The sequence below is a fragment of the Rattus norvegicus genome, chromosome 10 (assembly GCF_036323735.1).
Source record: "Rattus norvegicus strain BN/NHsdMcwi chromosome 10, GRCr8, whole genome shotgun sequence".
Lineage (NCBI taxonomy): Eukaryota > Metazoa > Chordata > Mammalia > Rodentia > Muridae > Rattus > Rattus norvegicus.
The window spans coordinates 70,771,321-70,794,983 of NC_086028.1; the positions used below are offsets into that span (position 1 = coordinate 70,771,321).

General features: G+C 42.1%; 2 protein-coding genes across 16 annotated transcripts in view; one reads left to right on the forward strand and one right to left on the reverse strand.

Annotated features, from left to right (window-relative positions):
* The window catches only part of LOC134480843 (large ribosomal subunit protein eL21-like), a 1,068,210-nt gene that overhangs the window by 163,152 nt on the left and 881,395 nt on the right, over window positions 1-23,663 (reverse strand). The window lies entirely within an intron of this gene.
* Bcas3 (BCAS3, microtubule associated cell migration factor) overlaps window positions 1-23,663 on the forward strand; it is a 459,409-nt gene that overhangs the window by 60,237 nt on the left and 375,509 nt on the right. For all 15 annotated transcript variants that reach the window (XR_010055214.1, XR_010055215.1, XM_039086499.2 and 12 more), the window contains one exon: window positions 4,249-4,321. Coding sequence is in view for 13 of the 15 variants with exons in the window: in XM_039086499.2 (XP_038942427.1) it covers window positions 4,249-4,321 (73 nt within the window). In the remaining 2 variants the exon portion in view is untranslated. The remainder of the gene's footprint in view (window positions 1-4,248; window positions 4,322-23,663) is intronic.

Consider the following 23,663-nt stretch of genomic DNA (forward strand, 5'->3'; position numbering starts at 1 on the left):
CTTCTCCCCCCTTCTCCCCACTCTCCTCTACCCTCTCTTCCCCGCATCCTCCCTCCATTCCTCTCTTTTTCTGTTTTTATTTTGTGGCTAAGGATGACCGTGATTCAATCCTCCTGCCTCTACCTCCACAGTGCTAGGACACAGGCATGAGCTACCAAGCCTGGCTTATTCAGTACTAGGAATAGAACCTGGGGCCTTGAATCTTCTGGGCAGGCACTGCTGGCTCCCAGAGCTCCAGCCCATCCTCCCAGAGCTCCCTCAAGGCTTCAGCATCCATTTCACAGTTTTTCTTGTTGTCATGATCTGCCCATTTCCTGGAAATCAGTAAAGGTGACATTATAATTCTCCCTGTGGAGACACTTTTTGAAACTACCGTAGATCCTTGGCTGTCTGTGCCAAACTCACAGCTGACTGCCAGCCTCACCTTCATCACCACCGTGCAGTTTGTTTCCTGCAGTTTTCTGGTGGACAGTGCTTTTCTGTCCTTCGTCCTGGGGCTGTTCTGCTCCCCAGAGGAGACTTGGATGATAATGATCTGACACTAGTGTTTGGGAAACTCAGAGATGGAGGAGTCCCAGGCATGGGAAAGGCGGTTCGATATGAAGCATTAATGCTGTCATTTAATCCTCGCTCACCTGGGGCTGCTGGCTCAGCTCTCTAGAGAGCTGCCTTTCAGTCAGTTGGAAATGGGGAGGGTGAGTTAAGTTGTCTGGAAGTAAAGTTTTTGCCATCTGAGAGTTTCTCAAGTAGCCGGTGACAAGCCAGTCCTTTTTATTTTAATTGGATGGGTTCTTTCACATCCAGTCCCAAGTGTACCTGGTATAATCACTCACTGTGCTTTTTATAATCCAGTATATAAAGTCCCTTTAATCTTCCAGTGTTTTTCCACCACTGGGGCCTCCAGCTTTTACTTAGGGCTGCTAAATTCACCAGTACTCATCTCTTTGTAAAATTTGTTGGGGTTATTACATATTTTAAAACTTTATTAATTGCTTTCCTAGAATTTTTAGAGAGAATAACATTAAGTGCATGTTTTCACCGCCCAGCTTGTGTTCCTATTTAAAACAAACACTAGCTTGTCTCCTGGTGTTTGGCTTCTTGTTTAAAGTGAACACAGACATTTTACAATAAATTTATGTATCACATAGGCTGAAAACCAGAAGGCAGAAACTATTTCCTCATTGAAAAGTTTCTTTCTACTTGTCTTCTAATTTCTTTTGCCTCTCCTGTCAATGGTGATTATGGCTTTTATGTGCCTTGGGAAGTGGGTTTGTGTCTTCCCACTGTTGTGTGGTCCCCCTTCCCCATTGTAGCTGCCGCCTGTCAGTGCTTACGTTCAGCATGGCTTGATTATAGCGTGGGGCATGGACATTTCCCACACGTTTTTCTCTTTCTCCCTTCACTATTTTAAATATTGCTGGAATAAGTAAGCATGCACGTAAGTTATCTCTCACCCCTGAGTGCACATGTAGGATAAAATTGCGGGGGCAATATTTGTAGATTCAATGATTTTTGAATTTATAATTTTATTCATTAAATTTTGATAAAGTTATCAAAATTGAATCTTATGTTTGATAAATAACCTTTCATAGGATTATAATTACATTTTAAGTGGAAAGTATGTAAGAGATTTATTTTGTATATTGTTTGCCTGATTGTGTGTATGACAGAGAGTGTGTGTTTATGTGTATGAGAGAGAGAGGAAGGGGAAGGAGGGAGGGAGCATTTCCCTGTGGAAGTACATATGGAAGTTAGAGGACGACTATTGGGAACTCGTTCTTTCTTCTTTGTGGGTTCTTGGATGTGACTCAGGGTGTCGGGCTTGCCCAGTAAACTAACTGTTACTCTGAGTATTAGGGATCGTGTACAAGATGGACCAGGTGATGATCCGTCTGTCTGCATTGTTCTCTAGTCCTCTTCTATGACATCACTCTAGGTAAGGTATTAGTTTTAGTTACTTATTTTTGATCTAAAGAATCTTGACCAGGTCAGTGGCACTCAGGAGATAGAGGCAGGCAGATTTCTTTGAGATCAAGTCCTGCCAGGCTGGTCTACAAAGCAAATTCTAGGCCAGCCCTAGCTAATACAGTGAAAGACCTTGTGTCCAAAATACATACATACATACATACATACATACATACATACATACATACATACACACACATGCATACATACGCACACATGTGCGTGTGTATATATATATATATATATATACATACATACATGCATACATACATGCATACATATATACCAACACCTTAAAATATAGCAGCTGTAGTGTGGGGGAGTAAAAGGGTTCTCTTCTGACCTCCTGACCTCCCATAGTTTGTGCCTGTGGATAGGATGGTGTGAGAGACAGGCATGGTAAGGAAACTTGCACATGATGTGTGACAGAGTTTTGTTTGTGTGTTGGCATCTCCCCAGGAAAGTAGAGAGTAAAAGAAGTGGCTAGACTGACAGTCCCCGTGAGGTTGGCATTTGTGGGGCCAAGGATTGGCCTAACTGCACTCACTCAGGTTTGCTCATCTTTCATTCTTTCTCCCAAGAAAGGGAGGGAAAGTCTGCCATGCGGGCTTCCCTTTTTTCAGGAAATATGAAAAGGATAGTCTGACTGTCCTCACAGACTTCTGTTCTCTAGGTGATTTACATTAAAATCGGCAGCACATGCATTCTCCTACGTATATATACCATCGATTACAGGAATTTCTCTTGTGTGGTTGAACTTCTTTTCATGTCATTTGTTTTTAATTATATGCGTGTGAATCACATGTATGCCTGGTGTCTGAGAAGGCTAGTGTGGGAATTCTCATCCTCAGAAATGGGAGGTGCAGAAGGTTGTGAACTGCCATGTGGATGCTGAGAACCGAGGCCAATAAGAACATAACTCTGAGCCGTCAGTCCAGCCCCACATGCTGCTGTTTTTAACATGGGCTCTGGGAATCAATCTCAGGCTTCTGCATTCAAGGCAAGCACAAGTGCCATTATTACTGACTTGAATGGGGATATATGAATCATTAATTATTTTAATGTCAGTCTTGTGTAAATAGTTTTTATAAGGGAACTTAATTTTGAGCACCCAAGGGAAGTAGAGGCAGGAGGAGCAAAGGTTTAAAGGTAGTTTTGGCTTCATGGTAAATTAAAAGCCAACCTTGGCTATTCAAGACCTTATCAAAGAGAGAAGGAGAAAAAAAAGAAAGAAAGAAAATTTGGGCTGGAAAATGGATCAGTGGTTAATTAAGAGTACTGGCTGCATTTCCAAGGGATTCATGTTCGTGGCCTAGAATCCACATGGAGGCTTACAGCTAATCATCTCTAACCCCGTTCCAGGGGAGCAGACACCCTGTTCTGCTCTCTTGAATAGTGCAGGCTCTGAGTGCACAGATATGCAGGCAGGCAAAAGACCCAGATACATAAAAATAAAACTACGAATAAAAAAGAAGAAAATTAGAAACTAGGTGTGGTAGGATAGGCTATAGGTACAGAGAAAGTTGCTATCTTCAAGGCAAAACAAAACAAGTTAATTTTGTTGTTGGTTTTGTTTGTTTTAGTGATTAGGTATAGAGGTTAGTCAAATCTTATTCTGTATGTGCTAAACTGGCAGAATTGGTAATGTGAAGGTATTAGGGGTTAGTCTGATTTCTTGAGCATTTATATACCCTAACAACTAGCAAGGGCTGGTCTAATTTCTTATGTGATTTTTATGTAGAGTTTATTTGGTGGACATAATTTTCTTTTTTTCTTTTCTGAGTCAAGGTTTCTCTGTGTAGTTCTGGCTGTCCTGGAACTCATTCTGTAGACCAGGCTGGCCTCAAACTCTGAGACCTACCTGCCTCTGCCTCCTGTGTTCTGGAGTCAAAGGTGTGTGCCGGTACATGCTAGTCTTAAGGACCTCGCCATCACTGTAGCATATGGTTTTTTTTATCTCACAGAGGATGTTGGTAAGATTGAAACAGGTTCCAGTTAAAGAAAACGTCTTTAATAAGATGTCTGTCACTATCATTAATACTTAAAATATTTTTTAGTTTGTACCATTAAATGTGTAGATTGAATGTTATACTGAATACATTTCTATTGTGTATATACATATGTACACAAACATGTATAGATATACACATGTGCACATTGTTCTATACATTGCAGACAAGTGATCTGCCACTCATTCACCCCATCCTCTATTGTAAATATTTTGAAGTAATGGGAAAAATTCAAGAGTTTCTCAACATACATTTGTTTTATGCTTTCTAACAGGTGCTCAAAAGTGTGATAACTTTGCTGAGAAAAGACCTCTTCTTGGTGTTTGTAAGAGCATTGGATCTTCAGGGTAAGGATATTTAAGTTGAAGCCTTAAAACATGTAGCATTTGCTGTGATGCATTTACTACCTTCCTTCTTCTTTCCTTATGTGATGATAGATCACAGTGCAATCTCGGAGTAAAAGATTGTCAGCATGGAGAAAAGAGGTCATGCGTTTGTAGCAATTCATTATTAATGTGCATGCTCTCACTGCAGAAGTCACTGTCAGGTGTTAATAGTAGCAATCTTAATCACCATGTTATTAATGTAGTGCATTGGTGCTGGGGCTTGTGCCTGAGGCTGCTCTAGAGATCCTGCTTGGCTCTCTAATTCCTTGTGAATCTGTGAGTACTATTCTCCGTGCTTCACACATTCAAAAGACCGATTTGCTGACCTCATTCAGTTGTGAATCAAATGCTGTCATGTTCATGCTGGCTACTGTGAATTAGGGCACTGTTTTCAGGTATCTATCTGCTTCCTGCAGGTATTAAATGGGAGCCATACTCTTTCTGGTGACTTTCAAGTAGTTATTCATTGTGTTCCTTGTATTTTAAGCCTCTGCTAATCCCAGTTAGGAGTATGCTTAGTAAAGCTGCCGTGCCGTACAGAGTTATGGAGAAGTGTGTACATAGACAGTTCGGAGCTAGTGCCATCTTTCCATGATGCTCTAGTGACCTACGTCCGCTCTCTATAGCTTTGATGTTCTTTTATAGTGATCTGAAATGGCCAGTGTGTTCGCTTGGAGTTCTCAGTTGCAAGCAGAGTTAAGAAGTATTTGTGCCTCTGTTGGAAGGAAGATGGTCTTCCAACAGAATATGGAATATCAGACAGCAGCTGGTTGTTGCTGCCATAAGCTTCCAGCTCATGGTGTACACTTTATGGGGCTTTGGAAAAGGAAAATTTTCTAGTGACATAACATATATAGTAATGGAATTATGTCCAGATAAAACTTTTTTGTGTGTATGGGTGTTTTGCTTACATGTATGTCTTTGTACCACGTTGTGCCTGGTGCCTGAGGAGGCCAGAAGACAGTGTCAGATCTGGAACTAGAGCTGTAGTTACTTATGGGTGCTGGGGACTCAAATCTGGGCCCTCTGGAAGAGCAGTCGGTGCAGACGTCTCTCCAGCCCCTCTCCCTTTCGACATGTTTGTAGCTTAGGCTGCTATGAACTCACTGTGTAGCTCCTAAGGGCGTCCTGTGATAACATCCTGGGTTGGGATTACAAACATGAGCCATCATATCCAGCCAAATAATGAAGTCTTGATTATTATTACTTATGAATATGGCTGACTTTATGGAATACGTGCTAGGGTTCACCAGAGTTACAGTGCTGATAATAAGTAAGTGTATAATAGAAAGATGGTTGTTAGAAGGCTTGCACAATATGGATTGGACAGTATGGCTGTCTCATACTGGAAAGGCTGATAACCTAGTAGGTGAGTGCATCTGCAGTCCCAGTCTGGTGTTGAGGGCCTTGAGGATGCATAGAGAACAGCCAAGTCAGTCTAGGCTGGAAGACCAAAGCCCCGAGACTGTGAATCAGCTAATGATACAGCTTAATAGCAGTAGCAGCAGCAGATGCTCTCACCGGGGAGAGTGCAGGCAGGCAGGACAGAGCTGCTTTCTTGCTTTCTTTGCCCTCCTTTGGGCTGGGCAGCTGCTGGCAGGTACTGTACACATTTACAGTTGTCTTCAGATTTCAGAGAACCTGACAGGAAATTCTTCACAGGTGCGCTCAGAGGCGTGCCTTTTAGTTGGTTCCAGATCCAGTCAGGTTGATGACTAAGATCAACCATTACATGTCCACTCTTTGTCAGTTTTACACACAATCACCTTTCCTTATGTCATGCTTAATTTCCAAGTCACCACAACATAAAATAATTCTCCCTAACATGATACAACTATACAGGTACGGCTGCAAATGCAGTGTTTTCCCTAGAATAGGCATGCTACCTTGAAGAATTCTTAGTCTCTTAGTGTGTGAACGCTAAATATGTAGGTATAGATTCTTTACCACTGATACTGTCTTAATGTTCTCACATGATAAAGAGATTGTGGAAGTAAGACACACCTGTTTAGCACATTCTTAACAGAACAGGACAGAATCATCCTTGGAAATTGCAGTCTTCATTTCTGTAGCTTGTCACATGATCATAGCTGGTATTTATAACTGACATCTCTACCATCCATTCTGTGTTTCCTCTACATCCAGCAAACACTTCACGGTCTTGGTTCTTTCACTGGAGGGGTAAACCATGCCTTCATTCCTGCAGTGTGGGAGTGGGCCATTTACATCGCTTGGAATGGGTTATAGTTTCTATGGCAGTGCCAAGAGATGTTCTGAGAGATCCCCTGGACTCTGAAGTGACTCAGTTTGTTCCTGGTAGACTGAATTAGTCACCTCCCCAGACGTATCTTACTTAGCCTGTTGACAGAAGCTCATCAGGAGCCCAAAGTGGCTGGGAGAGCCTTAGCTTTCTGTTGGGTGGGTGTTTGCTATCTCCTGACAAGAGTACTTCCCTTTGAAACCCAGACTTCTGTTTCAGCATAAATTTTGCTTAGTGGGTAATGGTGAGTGGGGCCATATTCTTTTTTATTCCTTGATTCCTAGATCTGTGGGTCCTGGCTTTCAGGGAAACAGTGCCATGTGCTAGATGGTGATCCAAAGTGTAGAGACTTCTGGAAAATCCTACCTTGGGTCTAAAGGCTACTGCTAGTTTATTTTATATTTATTTATTTTTTGTAATTCATTTATTTTTATTTTATGTGCATTGGATTGGTGTTTTTCTTGTGTGTAATCTGTATGAAGGTGTTAAATGCCCTGGAATTAGAGCCAGACAGTTGTTGGCTACCATGTTGGTGCTAGAAATTGAACCTGGGTTCTTTTGAAGAACAATCAGTGCTCTTTAACCACTGAACCATCTCTCCAGCCCCTTATTTTTGTTCTTTAAGAGATAGTGTTTCTTTGTGTATTTCTGACTGGCCTGGAAGTTGATATATAGACCAGGTTGGCCTCACTGAACTCTGCCTGCCTCTGCTAACTGAGCGCTGGAGTTAATGGCAGGTGCCATCATAGCCCCTGTTTGGTATTCTGTGTCTTTAAAAGGTCATTCTATGGTTCAAGCTAGCTCTTTCAGGGTAGGGAAATGTAAGACTGATACATTCTTGATCATGGACCTACTGTCACACTTCTTTGCCCGTGTGCAACTCTGTGATGATGGATAAAGCATTCTGTAGGTCCATAGGAGACTGCTTTGGAGAAAGCCTTATGTACAGGTCTTGATAAAATTACTTCCCCAGGGGATATATAAAGCAATGTCTTTCTTCCTTCCAGGGTCCCAATGCCACTTCTGCTAAAGTTCATCCCCAGGAACCTTCCTTACAGAGCCTGGCATTATAGGGCTGTAGGCACTACTTCTCTAACTGGCCACACATTGAAAGTCTTAATCTACAGGCAATGAGAGTTTTCCCCATAGTCCAAGAGATGGAGCCCCAGCTTTAGTCTTCCCTGTCCACTATTCTGGCTCCTACCCAGGTTGAGTACACTGCCATCAGGTGGAGGAAGCAGCTGGTTATTATTCCTTTGAGAGCCTCATGTCCTACTCTGCCTCTGTTCAGGTGATGTAAGCCCAGTTGGAATGATCCATTTCAGTAAGAACTAAGTGCTGCCCTTTTCGTGGTGGAGAGGTCCAGTGTAGTTAGCTGACCACCAGGCTTCTGGTTGGCCACTCCAGGAGTGGTGGTGCACTAGGCTCAGTTTTGGCCTCTGGTCTTGGAGACTTAGCAGCAGCCACAGTTGGGTCAGCCTTAGTGAGTGGATGTATGTGTTGTTGAGCTCATGCATAGTCTTCACCTCCACACCTTTTGTTTCCTTTGTTCATGGGCCTACTCAGCTGGAGCAAGGATGGCTGGAGAGAGGCTGACTGCCCAAAGAAAGGGTTGTCTTGTCTACTTTACTGTTGACTCTCCCTCTGCTAACTTACCTTCTGATGAGAGTTTATATGGAACACATATCTTTCCATTTTTTGCCCAATTGTAGAGATCTGTGCATTCACCTCTTCCCCAAACATTGTTCTCACCAGTTTCCATGGATGGGTCTTCCCTATCCTGACCATCCAGCCAGACCAAGGGAAACATATCACGATGTGCACAGTCCAGAATTCTTCCCTGTGAAGATGTCCATTCACCAGTGAGTGCCCTTTAGAGTTGTCCCAGTAAGTGGCTTTAAGTGCTTCAGTGTCCATTTCTCTGGGGGTTGCCTGCATAGTGTTTAGGGTGGTCTGTAAACTAGGCCATGGTGTTCTTCATCTTCAGTCAGCTATTCACAGGACACACCATAGCTGTGTGTTAGGAGACATTGTAAAAGGAGTTGGAACTACAGGCAGAAAGTACAGCCTTGATGGGGTAAACAGTCAGTCAGGGAGAGCAGCAGCAAGCAGACAACAGCATAGCGGGCCTTTCTTTCTTTGACCTCCATTAATTAGAGATGCCACTGGAAGGTGCCACCCACATTTTGGGTGGGTCTTCTCACTCCAAGTAACCTGATTAAGAAAATCTCTCACAGGTGTGCCCAAACAGCTTGCCGTTTAGTTGGTTCCAGATCCAGTCAAGTTGAAAAGTCACACAAGCGTGCAGGGCTAAACAGTCTGGGGGAACAGAAAAACAGGAGGATGTGGAAGCTTGTCAAAGGCATCAAACTTTTCGTTGACTTCTTGGCTGCCCAACTAGTTACTTAGAAACAGAGGCAGTTCCCTGAAAGCCAGGCCTTCATATAAGGCAAAAATAACATGGCTGTGTGTTTTGAGATGTTAAATCTTGCAAATATTTTATAGTAGTTAATCTAAATCTTTTCTAAAAATCCCATGAACTGCACTTAAAATTTTAAGGGAAAACAGGAACAATCCAACAAGTCTCAAAAAGTGATTTATAAGAAATTAAACTCAGGAGAGTAACTATATTCAAAGTAGCAAAGAAAAACAAACAAACAAACAAAACCCTGACAGGGTAGCTGAAGGTAAACTGGGATGAAGCTGAGGGTAAACTTGGGTTGGGATGTGTGGTGATGAAATTCAGAGTTGGTGGCTTTTGCTTTACAGATGTTTATAGAAATGTACAATCTCCAGATGAAGGAGAGAGAGAGAGAGAGAGAGAGAGAGAGAGAGAGAGAGAGAGAGAGAGAGAGAGAGAGTGTGTGTGTGTGTGTGTGTGTGTGTGTGTGTGTGCGCATGCGCACACCTGTGTAACTCAGCTCTGGAAGTTTCGTCTTCTTTCCAACTTAAGAAGTATTTTCCTTTCCTTATAAACACAGCCCATGCTGTGATTAAAGGATTTGTTTTTAACACAATTTAAGGATGAATATCAGTTGTCATAAGGTAATGTCCCAGGGGAAGAGCAGTATGTCATAGTCTGTGAGAGGTGATTTACTGAGGAGTGGATTTTGATGATAAGGAGCTTATTTCTCAGGACCCTTCAGAAAAATAGAATAAGCCATGTGAACCTTTTGATTCAAGAAGTTCTTTGGATATGCACAACTTAATATTTTAAGTTCATGTGCATATTTCTGTCTGTAGCTGCCTTTGGAAGCCAGGACAAGTATTAGAGTACTGTAATTAGGGTAACAAGTGGTTGGGAGCTGCCTTGTGTCCGTGCTGAGAATTGAACTCAGGTCCTCTGGAAAAACAACAGATATGTTAAAGCCTGAACCATCTCTCCAGCCTTAAATTAATGTTGTTCTGAGCTGAGTTCTGTCACTCAGGCTGGTATTCACAGTGATCTTGCTGCCTGAGTTTGATTACAGTATTTTATGTAATCTTAATAAATGCTATATTCAGTAGAGGTTGGAGGAGACCCTTGGGATGACAGGAGTGTGACTTTTCTTTTGCCATGGAGTGCCCTTTACAGGTAATGTCTGCCACTTTGAGTTCTTGAATTGTTTTGTGAGGTCTGATGGAGTCACAGGTTAGACAGCATTACTTCTGCAGGCACACAGGAGAAGTCCACCAGTTCTGCTGCCTACAGAGAAGAGCCATTCTGCTAGGCCCCAGCTCTCCACTGCTCTGTCCCCCTGGGATCAGTCGGGCCTCTTGTCGGTCCTCTTCTCCTAGCTCTGCACCCTTGGATATCTGCCTCTTCTTACCCACCAGAGAATGGGTTTACTTATTCTTGAGTAGCATATGCCAACCACTAGCTTGGCAATTATGAATGGGACTGGCCAGCAGATGGATATGGGTGATCTGAGACCTAGATTCTAGTACAGGGGTGAGGAATTAGGGATTTTTAGCTCAGTGAAGCCAGCTTGCCCTAGTAAAAGGCTCTGGGTCTTGCCTTTTGTATTGTTGAGGAGGTGTATGTGTGGGTAAGGGGTAGGAGAAGAGGTCATAAAGAAAACTAGATTTTAGTGTAAAAGAGCCAATACGATGCTTCCATTTTGGGGCTTTTGGTTTGGGCTCATAGCTATGCTTTAGAGTGTTTCTCCTAGTGTGTGCAAAGCACTACAAACAACAACAAACAGAAGACTTTTCTACATTAGTAAATTAATGAAAAAGTAAATAAATCAATATATGGTTTTAGATTATAGGTGATTAAATGGTAAAGTCTGTGCCAATGTTGCTTCATAAATACTGAATGTGAAGCACTTCTAAGAGAGTGTAACCTTTGACCCTCAAGTCGTCTTCATATGATGTGATCACAGTTTATCTACGGATATCAGAAGATCTTGAGAAGAGGACTGCGCTATCACTTTTTCTCATGGCTTCAGTGCAGTCTTTAGACTTGAAGACAGAGTAAGCACTCCTACTGTGTGACCACTAGCAGACACCCTGGTAGGACACTGAGCAGACTTACTAGCTGTGCTTGTAATTTAAACTTTTATTTTTAATTTATTTTAATTTAATTCACATGTTCTGCCTGCATGTATGTCTGTGTACAGGTGTCAGTAAATAATAAATTATTAATAAACAAGAGATGGCATAAATATATATTTACAACATTTATCATGACTTAAGTTCTCTTCATCAGTTAAGAAAAAGTTATAGTTTCCATAAGAGGATAAGGCAAAGCTGGAACGTTATACACTTGACTCTTATGCTTAATGTAGTTATAAAATACCCAGTGGACAGATCTCAGTCTGAGGTAAGAGTGTATGTTTGCATAAACTGAGAATGGACTGTTACACTACTCTGCAACCTCAATTGTATTTATTTGTCTAAAACTATGAATTCAGTGGTTTGAGAGATGGCTCAGTGGTTAAGAGCACTGACTACTCTTCTACAGGTCCTGAGTTCAAATCACAGCAACCACATGGCAGTTCATAACTCTTTATAGCTTCAGCATCCAACTCCTCACATATACATATGTGCATACATGCATACATACATGCATACAAACATACAAAACACCAATGTATATAAAAATAGATTAAACTGGGGGAAAAATTAAATTAAAATGTAAGCTGGACTTCCTGGTTGGTGCCGCCACGGAGAGCTCGTAGGCAGCACCCCACGAGCAAACTTGAGCCTCGGGACCACAGGTAAGACCAACTTTTCTGCTGCAAGCGACCTGCCTGGTGAACTCAGGACACACAGAGGGAAAATTCCTCTAGGACCGGGCACTTCCGGTGGTTAGCGGGAGTCCCAAACCCGCGGATCCCTGCACGCAGCAGCTCTCTGCTCACAAACCCTGTGAGAGAGAGACCCAACCGCCTGGTCAGGTGGGCACTCCTGAAGCTGCAGAGTGGAAGAGACCACTAACACTGCCCACCCCTGCCCACATCCCTGGCCCAAGAGGAAACTGTATAAGGCCTCTGGGTTCCCATAGAGGAGGGCCCAGGAGCAGCAGGTCCACTGCGTCTGAGACACCGCCAGAACCTGAAGGGACCTACCGAATAAACAGTTCTCTGCACCCAAATCCCGTGGGAGGGAGAGCTAAACCTTCAGAGAGGCAGACACGCCTGGGAAACCAGAAGAGACTGCACTCTGCACACATCTCTGACGCCAGAGGAAAACACCAAACGCCATCTGGAACCCTGGTGCACGGAAGCTCCCGGAAAGGGCGGCGCAGATCTTCCTGGTTGCTGCCGCCACGGAGAGCTCGTAGGCGGCACCCCACGAGCAAACTTGAGCCTCGGGACCACAGGTAAGACCAACTTTTCTGCTGCAAGTGACCTGCCTGGTGAACTCAAGACACAGGCCCACAGGAACAGCTGAAGACCTGTAGAGAGGAAAAACTACACGCCCGAAAGCAGAACACTCTGTCCCCACAACTGGCTGAAAGAGAGGAAAACAGGTCTACAGCACTCCTGACACACAGGCTTATAGGACAGTCTAGCCACTGTCAGAAATAGCAGAACAAAGTAACACTAGAGATAATCTGATGGCGAGAGGCAAGCGCAGGAACCCAAGCAACAGAAACCAAGACTACATGGCATCATCGGAGCCCAATTCTCCCACCAAAGCAAACACGGAATATCCAAACACACCAGAAAAGCAAGATCTAGTTTCAAAATCATATTTGATCATGATGCTGGAGGACTTCAAGAAAGACGTGAAGAACTCCCTTAGAGAAACACAGGAAAACATTAATAAACAAGTAGAAGCCTACAGAGAGGAATCGCAAAAATCCCTGAAAGAATTCCAGGAAAACATAAATAAACAAGTAGAAGCCCATAGAGAGGAGTCACAAAAATCCCTGAAAGAATTCCAGGAAAACACAATCAAACAGTTGAAGGAATTAAAAATGGAAATAGAAGCAATCAAGAAAGAACACATGGAAACAACCCTGGATATAGAAAACCAAAAGAAGAGACAAGGAGCTGTAGATTCGAGCTTCACCAACAGAATACAAGAGATGGAAGAGAGAATCTCAGGAGCAGAAGATTCCATAGAAATCATTGACTCAACTGTCAAAGATAATGTAAAGCGGAAAAAGCTACTGGTCCAAAACATACAGGAAATCCAGGACTCAATGAGAAGATCAAACCTCCCATAGGCATACAAGAAGCCTACAGAACTCCAAATAGATTGGACCAGAAAAGAAACACCTCCCGTCACATAATAGTCAAAACACCAAACGCACAAAATAAAGAAAGAATATTAAAAGCAGTAAGGGAAAAAGGTCAAGTAACATATAAAGGCAGACCTATCAGAATCACACCAGACTTTTCGCCAGAAACTGAAAGCCAGAAGATCCTGGACAGATGTCATACAGACCCTAAGAGAACACATATGCCAGCCCAGGTTACTGTATCCTGCAAAACTCTCAATTAACATAGATGGAGAAACCAAGATATTCCATGACAAAACCAAATTTACACAATATCTTTCTACAAATCCAGCACTACAAAGGATAATAAATGGTAAAGCCCAACATAAGGAGGCAAGCTATACCCTAGAAGAAGCAAGAAACTAATCTTCTTGGCAACAAAACAAAGAGAAGAAAAGCACACAAACATAACCTCATATCCAAATATGAATATAACAGGAAGCAATAATCACTATTCCTTAATATCTCTCAACATCAATGGCCTCAACTCCCCTATATGCAACAAGGACCCTGCATTCTGCTGCCTACAGGAAACACACCTCAGAGACAAAGACAGACACTACCTCAGAGTGAAAGGCTGGAAAACAACTTTCCAAGCAAATGGTTGGAAGAAGCAAGCTGGAGTAGCCATTCTAATATCAAATAAAATCAATTTTCAACTAAAATTCATCAAAAAAGATAAGGAAGGACACTTCATATTCATCAAAGGAAAAATCCACCAAGATGAACTCTCAATCCTAAATATCTATGCCCCAAATACAAGGGCACCTACATACGTAAAAGAAACCTTACTAAAGCTCAAAACACACATTGCACCTCACACAATAATAGTAGGAGATTTCAACACCCCACTCTCATCAATGGACAGATCATGGAAACAGAAATTAAACAGAGACGTAGACAGACTAAGAGAAGTCATGAGCCAAATGGACTTATTTATATTTATAGAACATTCTATCCTTAAGTAAAAGGATATACCTTCTTCTCAGCTCCTCATGGTACTTTCTCCAAAATTGACCATATAATTGGTCAAAAAAAGGGCCTTAACAGGTACAGAAAGATAGAAATAATTCCATGCATCCTATCAGACCACCACGGCCTAAAGCTGGTCTTCAATAACAATAAGGGAAGAATGCCCACATATATGTGGAAATTGAACAATGCTCTACTCAATGATAACCTGGTCAAGGAAGAAATAAAGAAAGAAATTAAAGACTTTTTAGAATTTAATGAAAATGAAGGTACAACATACCCAAACTTATGGGACACAATGAAAGCTGTGCTAAGAGGAAAACTCATAGCGCTGAGTGCCTGCAGAAAGAAACATGAAAGAGCATATGTCAGCAGCTTGACAGCACACCTAAAAGCTCTAGAACAAAAAGAAGCAAATACACCCAGGAGGAGTAGAAGGCAGGAAATAATCAAACTCAGAGCTGAAATCAACCAAGTAGAAACAAAAAGGACCATAGAAAGAATCAACAGAACCAAAAGTTGGTTCTTTGAGAAAATCAACAAGATAGATAAACCCTTAGCCAGACTAACGAGAGGACACAGAGAGTGTGTCCAAATTAACGAAATCAGAAATGAAAAGGGAGACATAACTACAGATTCAGAGGAAATTCAAAAAATCATCAGATCTTACTATAAAAGCCTATATTCAACAAAACTTGAAAATCTGCAGGAAATGGACAATTTCCTAGACAGATACCAGGTACCAAAGTTAAATCAGGAACAGATAAACCAGTTAAACAACCCCATAACTCCTAAGGAAATAGAAGCAGTCATTAAAGGTCTCCCAACCAAAAAGAGCCCAGGTCCAGACGGGTTTAGTGCAGAATTCTATCAGACCTTCATAGAAGACCTCGTACCAATGTTATCCAAACTATTCCACAAAATTGAAACAGATGGAGCACTACCGAATTTCTTCTATGAAGCCACAATTACTCTTATACCTAAACCACACAAAGACCCAACAAAGAAAGAGAACTTCAGACCAATTTCCCTTATGAATATCGACGCAAAAATACTCAATAAAATTCTGGCAAACCACATCCAAGAGCACATCAAAACAATCATCCACCATGATCAAGTAGGCTTCATCCCAGGCATGCAGGGATGGATTAATATACGGAAAACCATCAACGAGCTCCATTATATAAACAAACTGAAAGAACAAAACCACTTGATCATTTCATTAGGTGCTGAGAAAGCATTTGACAAAATTCAACACCCCTTCATGATAAAAGTCCTGGAAAGAATTGGAATTCAAGGCCCATACCTAAACATAGTAAAAGCCATATACAGCAAACCAGTTGCTAACATTAAACTAAATGGAGAGAAACTTGAAGCAATCCCACTAAAATCAGGGACTAGACAAGGCTGCCCACTCTCTCCCTACTTATTCAATATAGTTCTTGAAGTTCTAGCCAGAGCAATCAGACAACAAAAGGAGGTCAAGGGGATACAGATCGGAAAAGAAGAAGTCAAAATATCACGATTTGCAGATGATATGATAGTATATTTAAGTGATCCCAAAAGTTCCACCAGAGAACTACTAAAGCTGATAAACAACTTCAGCCAAGTGGCTGGGTATAAAATTAACTCAAATAAATCAGTAGCCTTCCTCTACACAAAAGAGAAACAAGCCGAGAAAGAAATTAGGGAAACGACACCCTTCATAATAGACCCAAATAATATAAAGTACCTCGGTGTGACTTTAACCAAGCAAGTAAAAGATCTGTACAATAAGAACTTCAAGACTCTGAAGAAAGAAATTGAAGAAGACCTCAGAAGATGGAAAGATCTCCAATGCTCATGGATTGGCAGGATTAATATAGTAAAAATGGCCATTTTACCAAAAGCGATCTACAGATTCAATGCAATCCCCATCAAAATACCAATCCATTTCTTCACAGAGTCAGACAGAACAATTTGAAAATTCGTCTGGAATAACAAAAAATCCAGGATAGCTGAAAGTATCCTCAACAATAAAAGGACTTCAGGGGGAATCACTATCCCTGAACTCAAGCAGTATTACAGAGCAATAGTGATAAAAACTGCATGGTATTGGTACAGAGACAGACAGATAGACCAATGGCATAGAATTGAACACCCAGAAATGAACCCACACACCTATGGGCACTTGATTTTTGACAAAGGAGCCAAAACCATCCAATGGAAAAAAGATAGCATTTTCAGCAAATGGTGCTGGTTCAACTGGAGGTCAACATGTAGAAGAATGCAGATCGATCCATGCTTATCACCCTGTACAAAGCTTAAGTCCAAGTGGATCAAGGACCTCCACATCAAACCAGATACACTCAAACTAATAGAAGAAAACTAGGGAAGCATCTGGAACACATGGGCACTGGAAAAAATTTCCTAAACAAAACACCAATGGCTTACGCTCTAAGATCAAGAATCGACAAATGGGATCTCATAAAACTGCAAAGCTTCTGTAAGGCAAAAGACACTGTGGTTAGGACAAAACGGCAACCAACAGATTGGGAAAAGATCTTTACCAATCCTACAACAGATAGAGGCCTTCTATCCAAAATATACAAAGAACTCAAGAAGTTAGACCGCAGGGAGACAAATAACCCTATTAAAAATGGGGTTCAGAGCTAAACAAAGAATTCACAGCTGAGGAATGCCGAATGGCTGAGAAACACCTAAAGAAATGTTCAACATCTTTAGTCATAAGGGAAATGCAAATCAAAACAACCCTGAGATTTCACCTCACACCAGTGAGAATGGCTAAGATCAAAAACTCAGGGGACCGCAATTGCTGTGGAGGATGTGGAAAAAGAGGAACACTCCTCCATTGTTGGTGGGATTGCAGACTGGTACAACCATTCTGGAAATCAGTGTGGAGGTTCCTCAGAAAATTGGACATTGAACTGCCTGAGGATCCAGCTATACCTCTCTTGGTCATATACCCAAAAGATGCCCCAACATATAAAAAAGAGACACGCTCCACTATGTTCATAGCAGCCTTATTTATAATAGCCAGAAGCTGGAAAGAACCCAGATGCCCTTCAACAGAGGAATGGATACAGAAAATGTGGTACATCTACACAATGGAATATTACTCAGCTATCAAAAACAATGACTTTATGAAATTCGTAGGCAAATGGTTGAAACTGGAAAATATCATCCTGAGTGAGGTAACCCAATCACAGAAAAACACACATGGTATGCACTCATTGATAAGTGGCTATTAGCCCAAATGCTTGAATTACCCTAGATGCCTAGAACAAATGAAACTCAAGACGGATGATCAAAATATGAATGCTTCACTCCTTCTTTAAAAGGGGAACAAGAATACCCTTGGTAGGGAATAGAGAGGCAAAGATTAAAACAGAGACTGAAGGAACACCCATTCAGAGCCTGCCCCACATGTGGCCCATACATATACAGCCACCCAATTAGACAAGATGGATGAAGCAAAGAAGTGCAGGCCGACAGGAGCCGGATGTAGATCTCTCCTGAGAGACACAGCTAGAATACAGCAAATACAGAGGCGAATGCCAGCAGCAAGCCACTGAACTGAGAATAGGACCCCCGTTGAGGGAATCAGAGAAAGAACTGGAAGAGCTTGAAGGGGCTCGAGATCCCATATGTACAACAATGCCAAGCAACCAGAGCTTCCAGGGACTAAGCCACTACCTAAAGACAATAAATGGATTGACCCTGGACTCTGACCTCGTAGGTAGCAATGAATATCCTAGTAAGAGCACCAGTGGAAGGGGAAGCCCTGGGTCCTGCTAAGACTGAACCCCCAGTGAACTAGATTGTTGGGGGAAGGCAGCAATGGGGGGAGGATAGGGTGAGGAACACACATAAAGAAGGGGAGGGGGAGGGATTAGGGGGATGTTTGCCCGGAAACTGGGAAAGGGAATAACACTCGAAATGTAAATAAGAAATACTCAAGTTAATTAAAAAGAAAATGTAAGCTCGAGTGATGGTTCTGCAGTTAAGAGCACTGGCTGCTCTTCCAAAGGATCAGGGTTCAAATCTCAGCACCCACAATGCAGTTCACAACTGTCTGTAATTCTCATTTCAGGGGATTTGACACTCGTACACAGACATACATGGAGGCAGAACATCAATGTGAAGAAAATTAAAATAAATTAAAAATAAAAGTTTAAATTACAAGCACACCTAGTAAGTCTGCTCAGTGTCCTACCAGGGTGTTTGCTAGTGGTCATACAGTAGGAGTGTTTACTTGGTTATTTATTTACTTTTTTAAATTTAAGATTTTTATTTCAGTCTGTGAGAGTTTTACACATAAGTGTATATGTGTGTCACTATATCTCTGGTAACTGGAAGTCAGAAGAGGCCTTAGGTTCCCTGGAGTTGGAATTCTGGGTAATTGTGAGCCATCTTATGGGTGCCTGGAACTCAACCCTGATCTTCTAGAAGAGCAGCTAGTGCTCTCACCTGCTGAGCCATCTCCTCAGCCTTGGGTTTATGTTTTTAAAGGTAGGTGTCACTTGCTATAATACTTTAATATATATTCTTGAGAGTCTGTGCTTTCTGAGACTTGGCTGGATCAGATAAAACATTCAGCCATCAATTTTAGAGGAGTTTAATAAAAATCAAACATATATAGCTGGGGTCTGTTGTTTTCTCAGTGAATAGAACCATTACCAGAATGTGCTAGATGAAGAGTAGCTTCAGGAGGACTCAGGAGGATGGCAAGGCACTGTGGGTGTTCTACACATTCCCATTCCCCCACCAGCCACTCGCCCGGCCTGCATTGTGAAGTTGAGAGTTTGAGATGGCAGTGATGCAGTCGACGTGATGATTGCCCCGGTGCTTAAATAAAGTAGTGAGTGTTCAAAACGAAGAATGAAAGACGATCAGGGTGAAGGTAGAGGTATCCCAGGCAGGGGAAAATTCACTGTAGGCTTTCACACTTGTCTGCAAAATTTCTCAGTGAAACTGACCTAGTTTTAATAAAAGAGTATACAGCACTGTTCTCAGAATAATGTGTGCGTGTGTGCGTGTGTGTGTGCACGTGTGTGTGGGCGTGTATGTGTGTGCGCGCGCGCGCTCGCGTGTGTGTATGTGTGTGTAAGTTGCATGAAGGTCAGAGGACACCCTTCAGTCTCTGTCATTGGGCTCTGTCTTGTTTTGAGACGCATTGTCTTTTGTGCTGTGGATGCCAGACTATCCGGTCCACAACATGGCAATCAAATACATGCACCATACCATGGCTTTTGTGAGTCAGGCTCAGCTTCCCATGTTTTTGTGGCAGACACTTATGGATCCATCTCCCCAGACCCATTATTGGAATTTTGATAAATCTTAGCTTTTTGTTAGAGAATATCATAGCATAAGGTTTGAAATGTGCTCTGCTTCAGTCACTTGCAGGCAGTCCTTCCTTGCCTTTGCATTTGCTAGGAAGACTTGCTTGACATCACAAATCCATGCTTGATTCATGGCTTCATCCTGTGTGTATGGTGTATGTATGAGCCTGTGCTCTCACACACTCTTGTCATAGGGACATTCCCTTCTTTGTCTGTTTGTTTACAGGTCAGAAATTGATGTTGGGTCTCTTCCTTTGGCCTGAATCTGGGGCTCATTTATTGGGCTAGCCATGCTGACTGAGCTACCAGCATTTGCGTATGTCACACATGTGCTTAGAATTGAACTCAGGCTCTCACAGTTTTGGGGCAAGCCCAGCACTTTTACCCATGTTCTCAAACAGGAGCTTGACCACCTCTGTCATGGTCAAATGAGTGTGAAAGATTATTTACAAAGAGAGCCAAGCATCCTTAAATGTGTGAAGGAATACTCACAAGACCCCATCCTGTCCATTGAGCAGAAGTGAATGGTCGTTCTAAGCCGTTCTGGTCTCTGGTGGTTTTTCATTCAGTAACTGTTTATTTTGAAACTAAAAATGTCAGCTCTGCTTCTGTCTGGCCAGGAAGGGTGGATGTGGAGACACCACAGCTCTTGCACTCATTGATTGCTTGCGTTTCTGAGGGGACATCATAGCTCTTGCGCTCTGTGTTTCTGAGGAGACACCACAGCTCTTGCACTCACTGATTGCATGTGTTCCTGAGTTCTTGATTTTAGTTTAAATTTTGTCCAAGCTGGTGTGTAGGTTGTGGGGTACGGGGTCAGGAATGAGCAAGAATGGTGCAGATAAAAAGAGAGGAAGGAAAAAGGCTTGAGCAAAAATGACCCTTTTCGGGATTCAAATTGCACGTAGAACAGGAAGTAAATTAACTGGAGAGTTGACGGACTTTACAGAGCTGTTCGTGGGCCCGAGAAAATTGTCTTGAGGTCACCAATGGTATTTGAGAAGCATTAAATATTTGCAGTATACTAACTGGATATCATAAACAATGGCACATTGACATCATCTGACAGGCTTTTGGTCTTTTATATTGTACTGATTTCATTGGAAAATTGTTTGTGGTTATGTAGTGTGTGTGTGTGTGTGTGTGTGTGTGTGTGTGTGTGTGTGTGTGTGTACACACGCATGTGCACATGATAATTTTGGAATTAGAGGACAAAGTATTTTTTTAAATGTATTATCTTCTTTCCCCTCTTCCATGGAGTTTGCTGAGCTCCAAGTGGCAGGACTTGGTGGAGAGCTCTGGTTTGGGCTCCTGTATTTGGCTGTAGATGCATTCATGTGCACACGCCAGCTGCTCACCAGACTCCTGTGATGCTCATGTTGAATGTCTGCTCAACGGTGGGCCACAGAGTGATTCCCCAGCACTCCTTCCTCTAAGAACAGTCAGGCTATGCTTCCTCCCTCCCTCCCTTCCTCCCCCCTCCCTCTCTCCTTCCTTCCTTCCCTTCCTTCCTCTTTCCTTTCTTTTCTCCCTCTTTCCCTCTCCTCCCTTCTCCCCTCTACTCTCTTCTTTTTCTTTTTTCTCCCCCCACCCCACATACATTTCAAACTATGCATCCCTAGCTGGCCTGGACTCAGTGTAGACCAGGCTGGGCTTCAACTCAAACCTACCTGTCTCTTTGTTTTGAGTACTTAAGATGAAAGTGGGAAATAGAGCCAGGTTTTATTATATTTTTTTTTTGTCTTAAGGCATGGTCCTATTATGTTGTTTTGGCCAGCCTGAAACTCATTTTGTAGCCTAGGGTGGCTTTGAATTCATAGCAGTCCTCTTTTCTTAGCCTCCTGAGTTTTTTGGGATTTTAGGTCTGTGCCACCATGCCTGACTTTATATTTCCTTTTTGATTTATATTTACCATACAAACTCAGTTTCGGCATGTAGCTAATACTTTTTTTCTTAGAGAAAATTTGAGTTGAAATACAGTTAAATTAAAATTCTCATGCAAGGAGATTTGACTTTCTATTTAATATCTCTTCATTTAGAGACATTTTAAGGCAAAGGATTCTTGTCACTGTGTAGATCCCAAGTAATTTTGGGGTGGCTCTTGTTTCCATTCTTTATTATGTGTATTTAAGGGAATCCTCCTCTTCCTCCCTTTTCTTTTTTAGAGATAGGTCTCATATGTACTCTCCGTTGACCTGAAACTTGGTATGTAGACCAGAATGCCTTGGATTTTAGATGTTCCCCTGCCTCTGCCTTTTGGATGCTGGGATTTAAGGCAGGCCCCTTTGACTGACTGACTGACTAATTAATTGTGTGTGTGTGTGTGTGTGTGTGTGTGTGTGTGTGTGTGTGTGTGTGTGCGCGCGCGCGCATATACACTTGAGGTGCATGCCACAGTGTATTGTGCAGGTCACATGACACCTCTTGACATTTGTGGTCACCTGGACCTCCCTTGAGACAGGCTCTTTCTTGTCATTTCTACACTGTGTGTCCTGTGTGGTCCTGGGCAGCGAGATTCTCAGAAGTTGTGTCTGCCTCCTGTCTCACTGTACCAGTGCTACTATAGATTTGAGCCACTGCTTTTTTTATTTTTTTGAAGTAAGTTCTGGGTGCTGAACTCAGATTTGAAAAAACGTATCTTTGAAGGAAACTTGGATGTGAATGACACAGCATATGAATCTTGTTTTCATTTCTTCTTGTTCCTTGTTCTACAGTTTTTTTTTTTTCACAAAGATTAACCTAGAATTGGTGCTTTATAGATGGTCCTCATGCTATGGCTGAATATATAGGTATAATAGAAACAATGAAGGCTTTAGAGAAAAGATACAGAAGTAAATTTGTAGATGAAGAAGCATAGTATTTGACAGTTCCTGGTCTCGGGATCCTTAATTGAAACGTGGTGCTGGTCCAGGGGTACCATTCTGAATCCTGTGAGGATTAAGTGAGGCAGAATTTTCACTGCGGTCTGGTATGTATTAGCCGTGGCACATAGTTGTTTATTTGAATCTGAGGATAGGAACAGTAGAGAGAATTCACTAGTGGGAATTCTTTTTCTTGACGTAGTTATCTGATTTTAGGCTGGGAATAAAAGCTTAGGCTTTTTGGTGTCAGAGCTTGCTCACCTCTGCTGTTTTTGCTCTAGTTTGCCAGTCCTCATGGGCTAAGCTAGGGCTGCTTTTAGGGATCTTTACTTCCATGGAAAAATTGTAATTTGTTTATATTCCCTACAGAAGCCCAAGTGTATAATGCTGTACACATATCTTTATTGAGGCATAATTGAAACATGATTAACTGCACCTCCTTAATGTATGCAGTTTGATACATTTTGACATCTGTATATACCCATGAAACCATCACTCCAATCAGGAAATGAGCACGGCTGCCCCCACAATAGTTTTTTCGTGCCCAGCTGTGATGTATCCTTGTGCGTCCCTCCCCTGGGTAGAAGGTGCTTGCTTCAAGGTAGTAAGGCTCAGAATAGCACTTGAATCTTGACTTAGTAATAAACTTTAAAAATGATTCTTTGCTGTTGTCTAGTTTAAGGTAACTTCAGTGGGTAGTTAAGAATATAAAAGTAAGCATCTTTGTGCTCCACGTTTCCCTTCCGCTCCATAACCTCAAGGCCTTTTATAAGCATAGCTTTTCTTTTAGAAGCAGTTCGTAAAACTACTAAAGGGCTTGCAGTTCCACTGTGTAATCATTTCAAAACAACAGTTTTTTCAGCCACCAAAAAGGATGCAGTCTTGACATTTAAATAGAAAACACATTGAGTTTTGGCTGAAGTTGCTCTGCTGGTTTAAATGTTGGTTCAGTCAACTTCAGGCTTAGATTACAAGATTTGCAAATTAAAGGAAACCAAACGGGAAGGAACATCTGCATAGATTCTGACTTTGTGGAATTCCACCCAGGCACGCTTACTCTCCTGGCAGAACAGAGCATGTGTGCAGTGAATAATTCTGCAAACGGATCACTGCTGTGCTGCGATTATCTTCAGGATGCAGCGGAGAGGGACCAGCA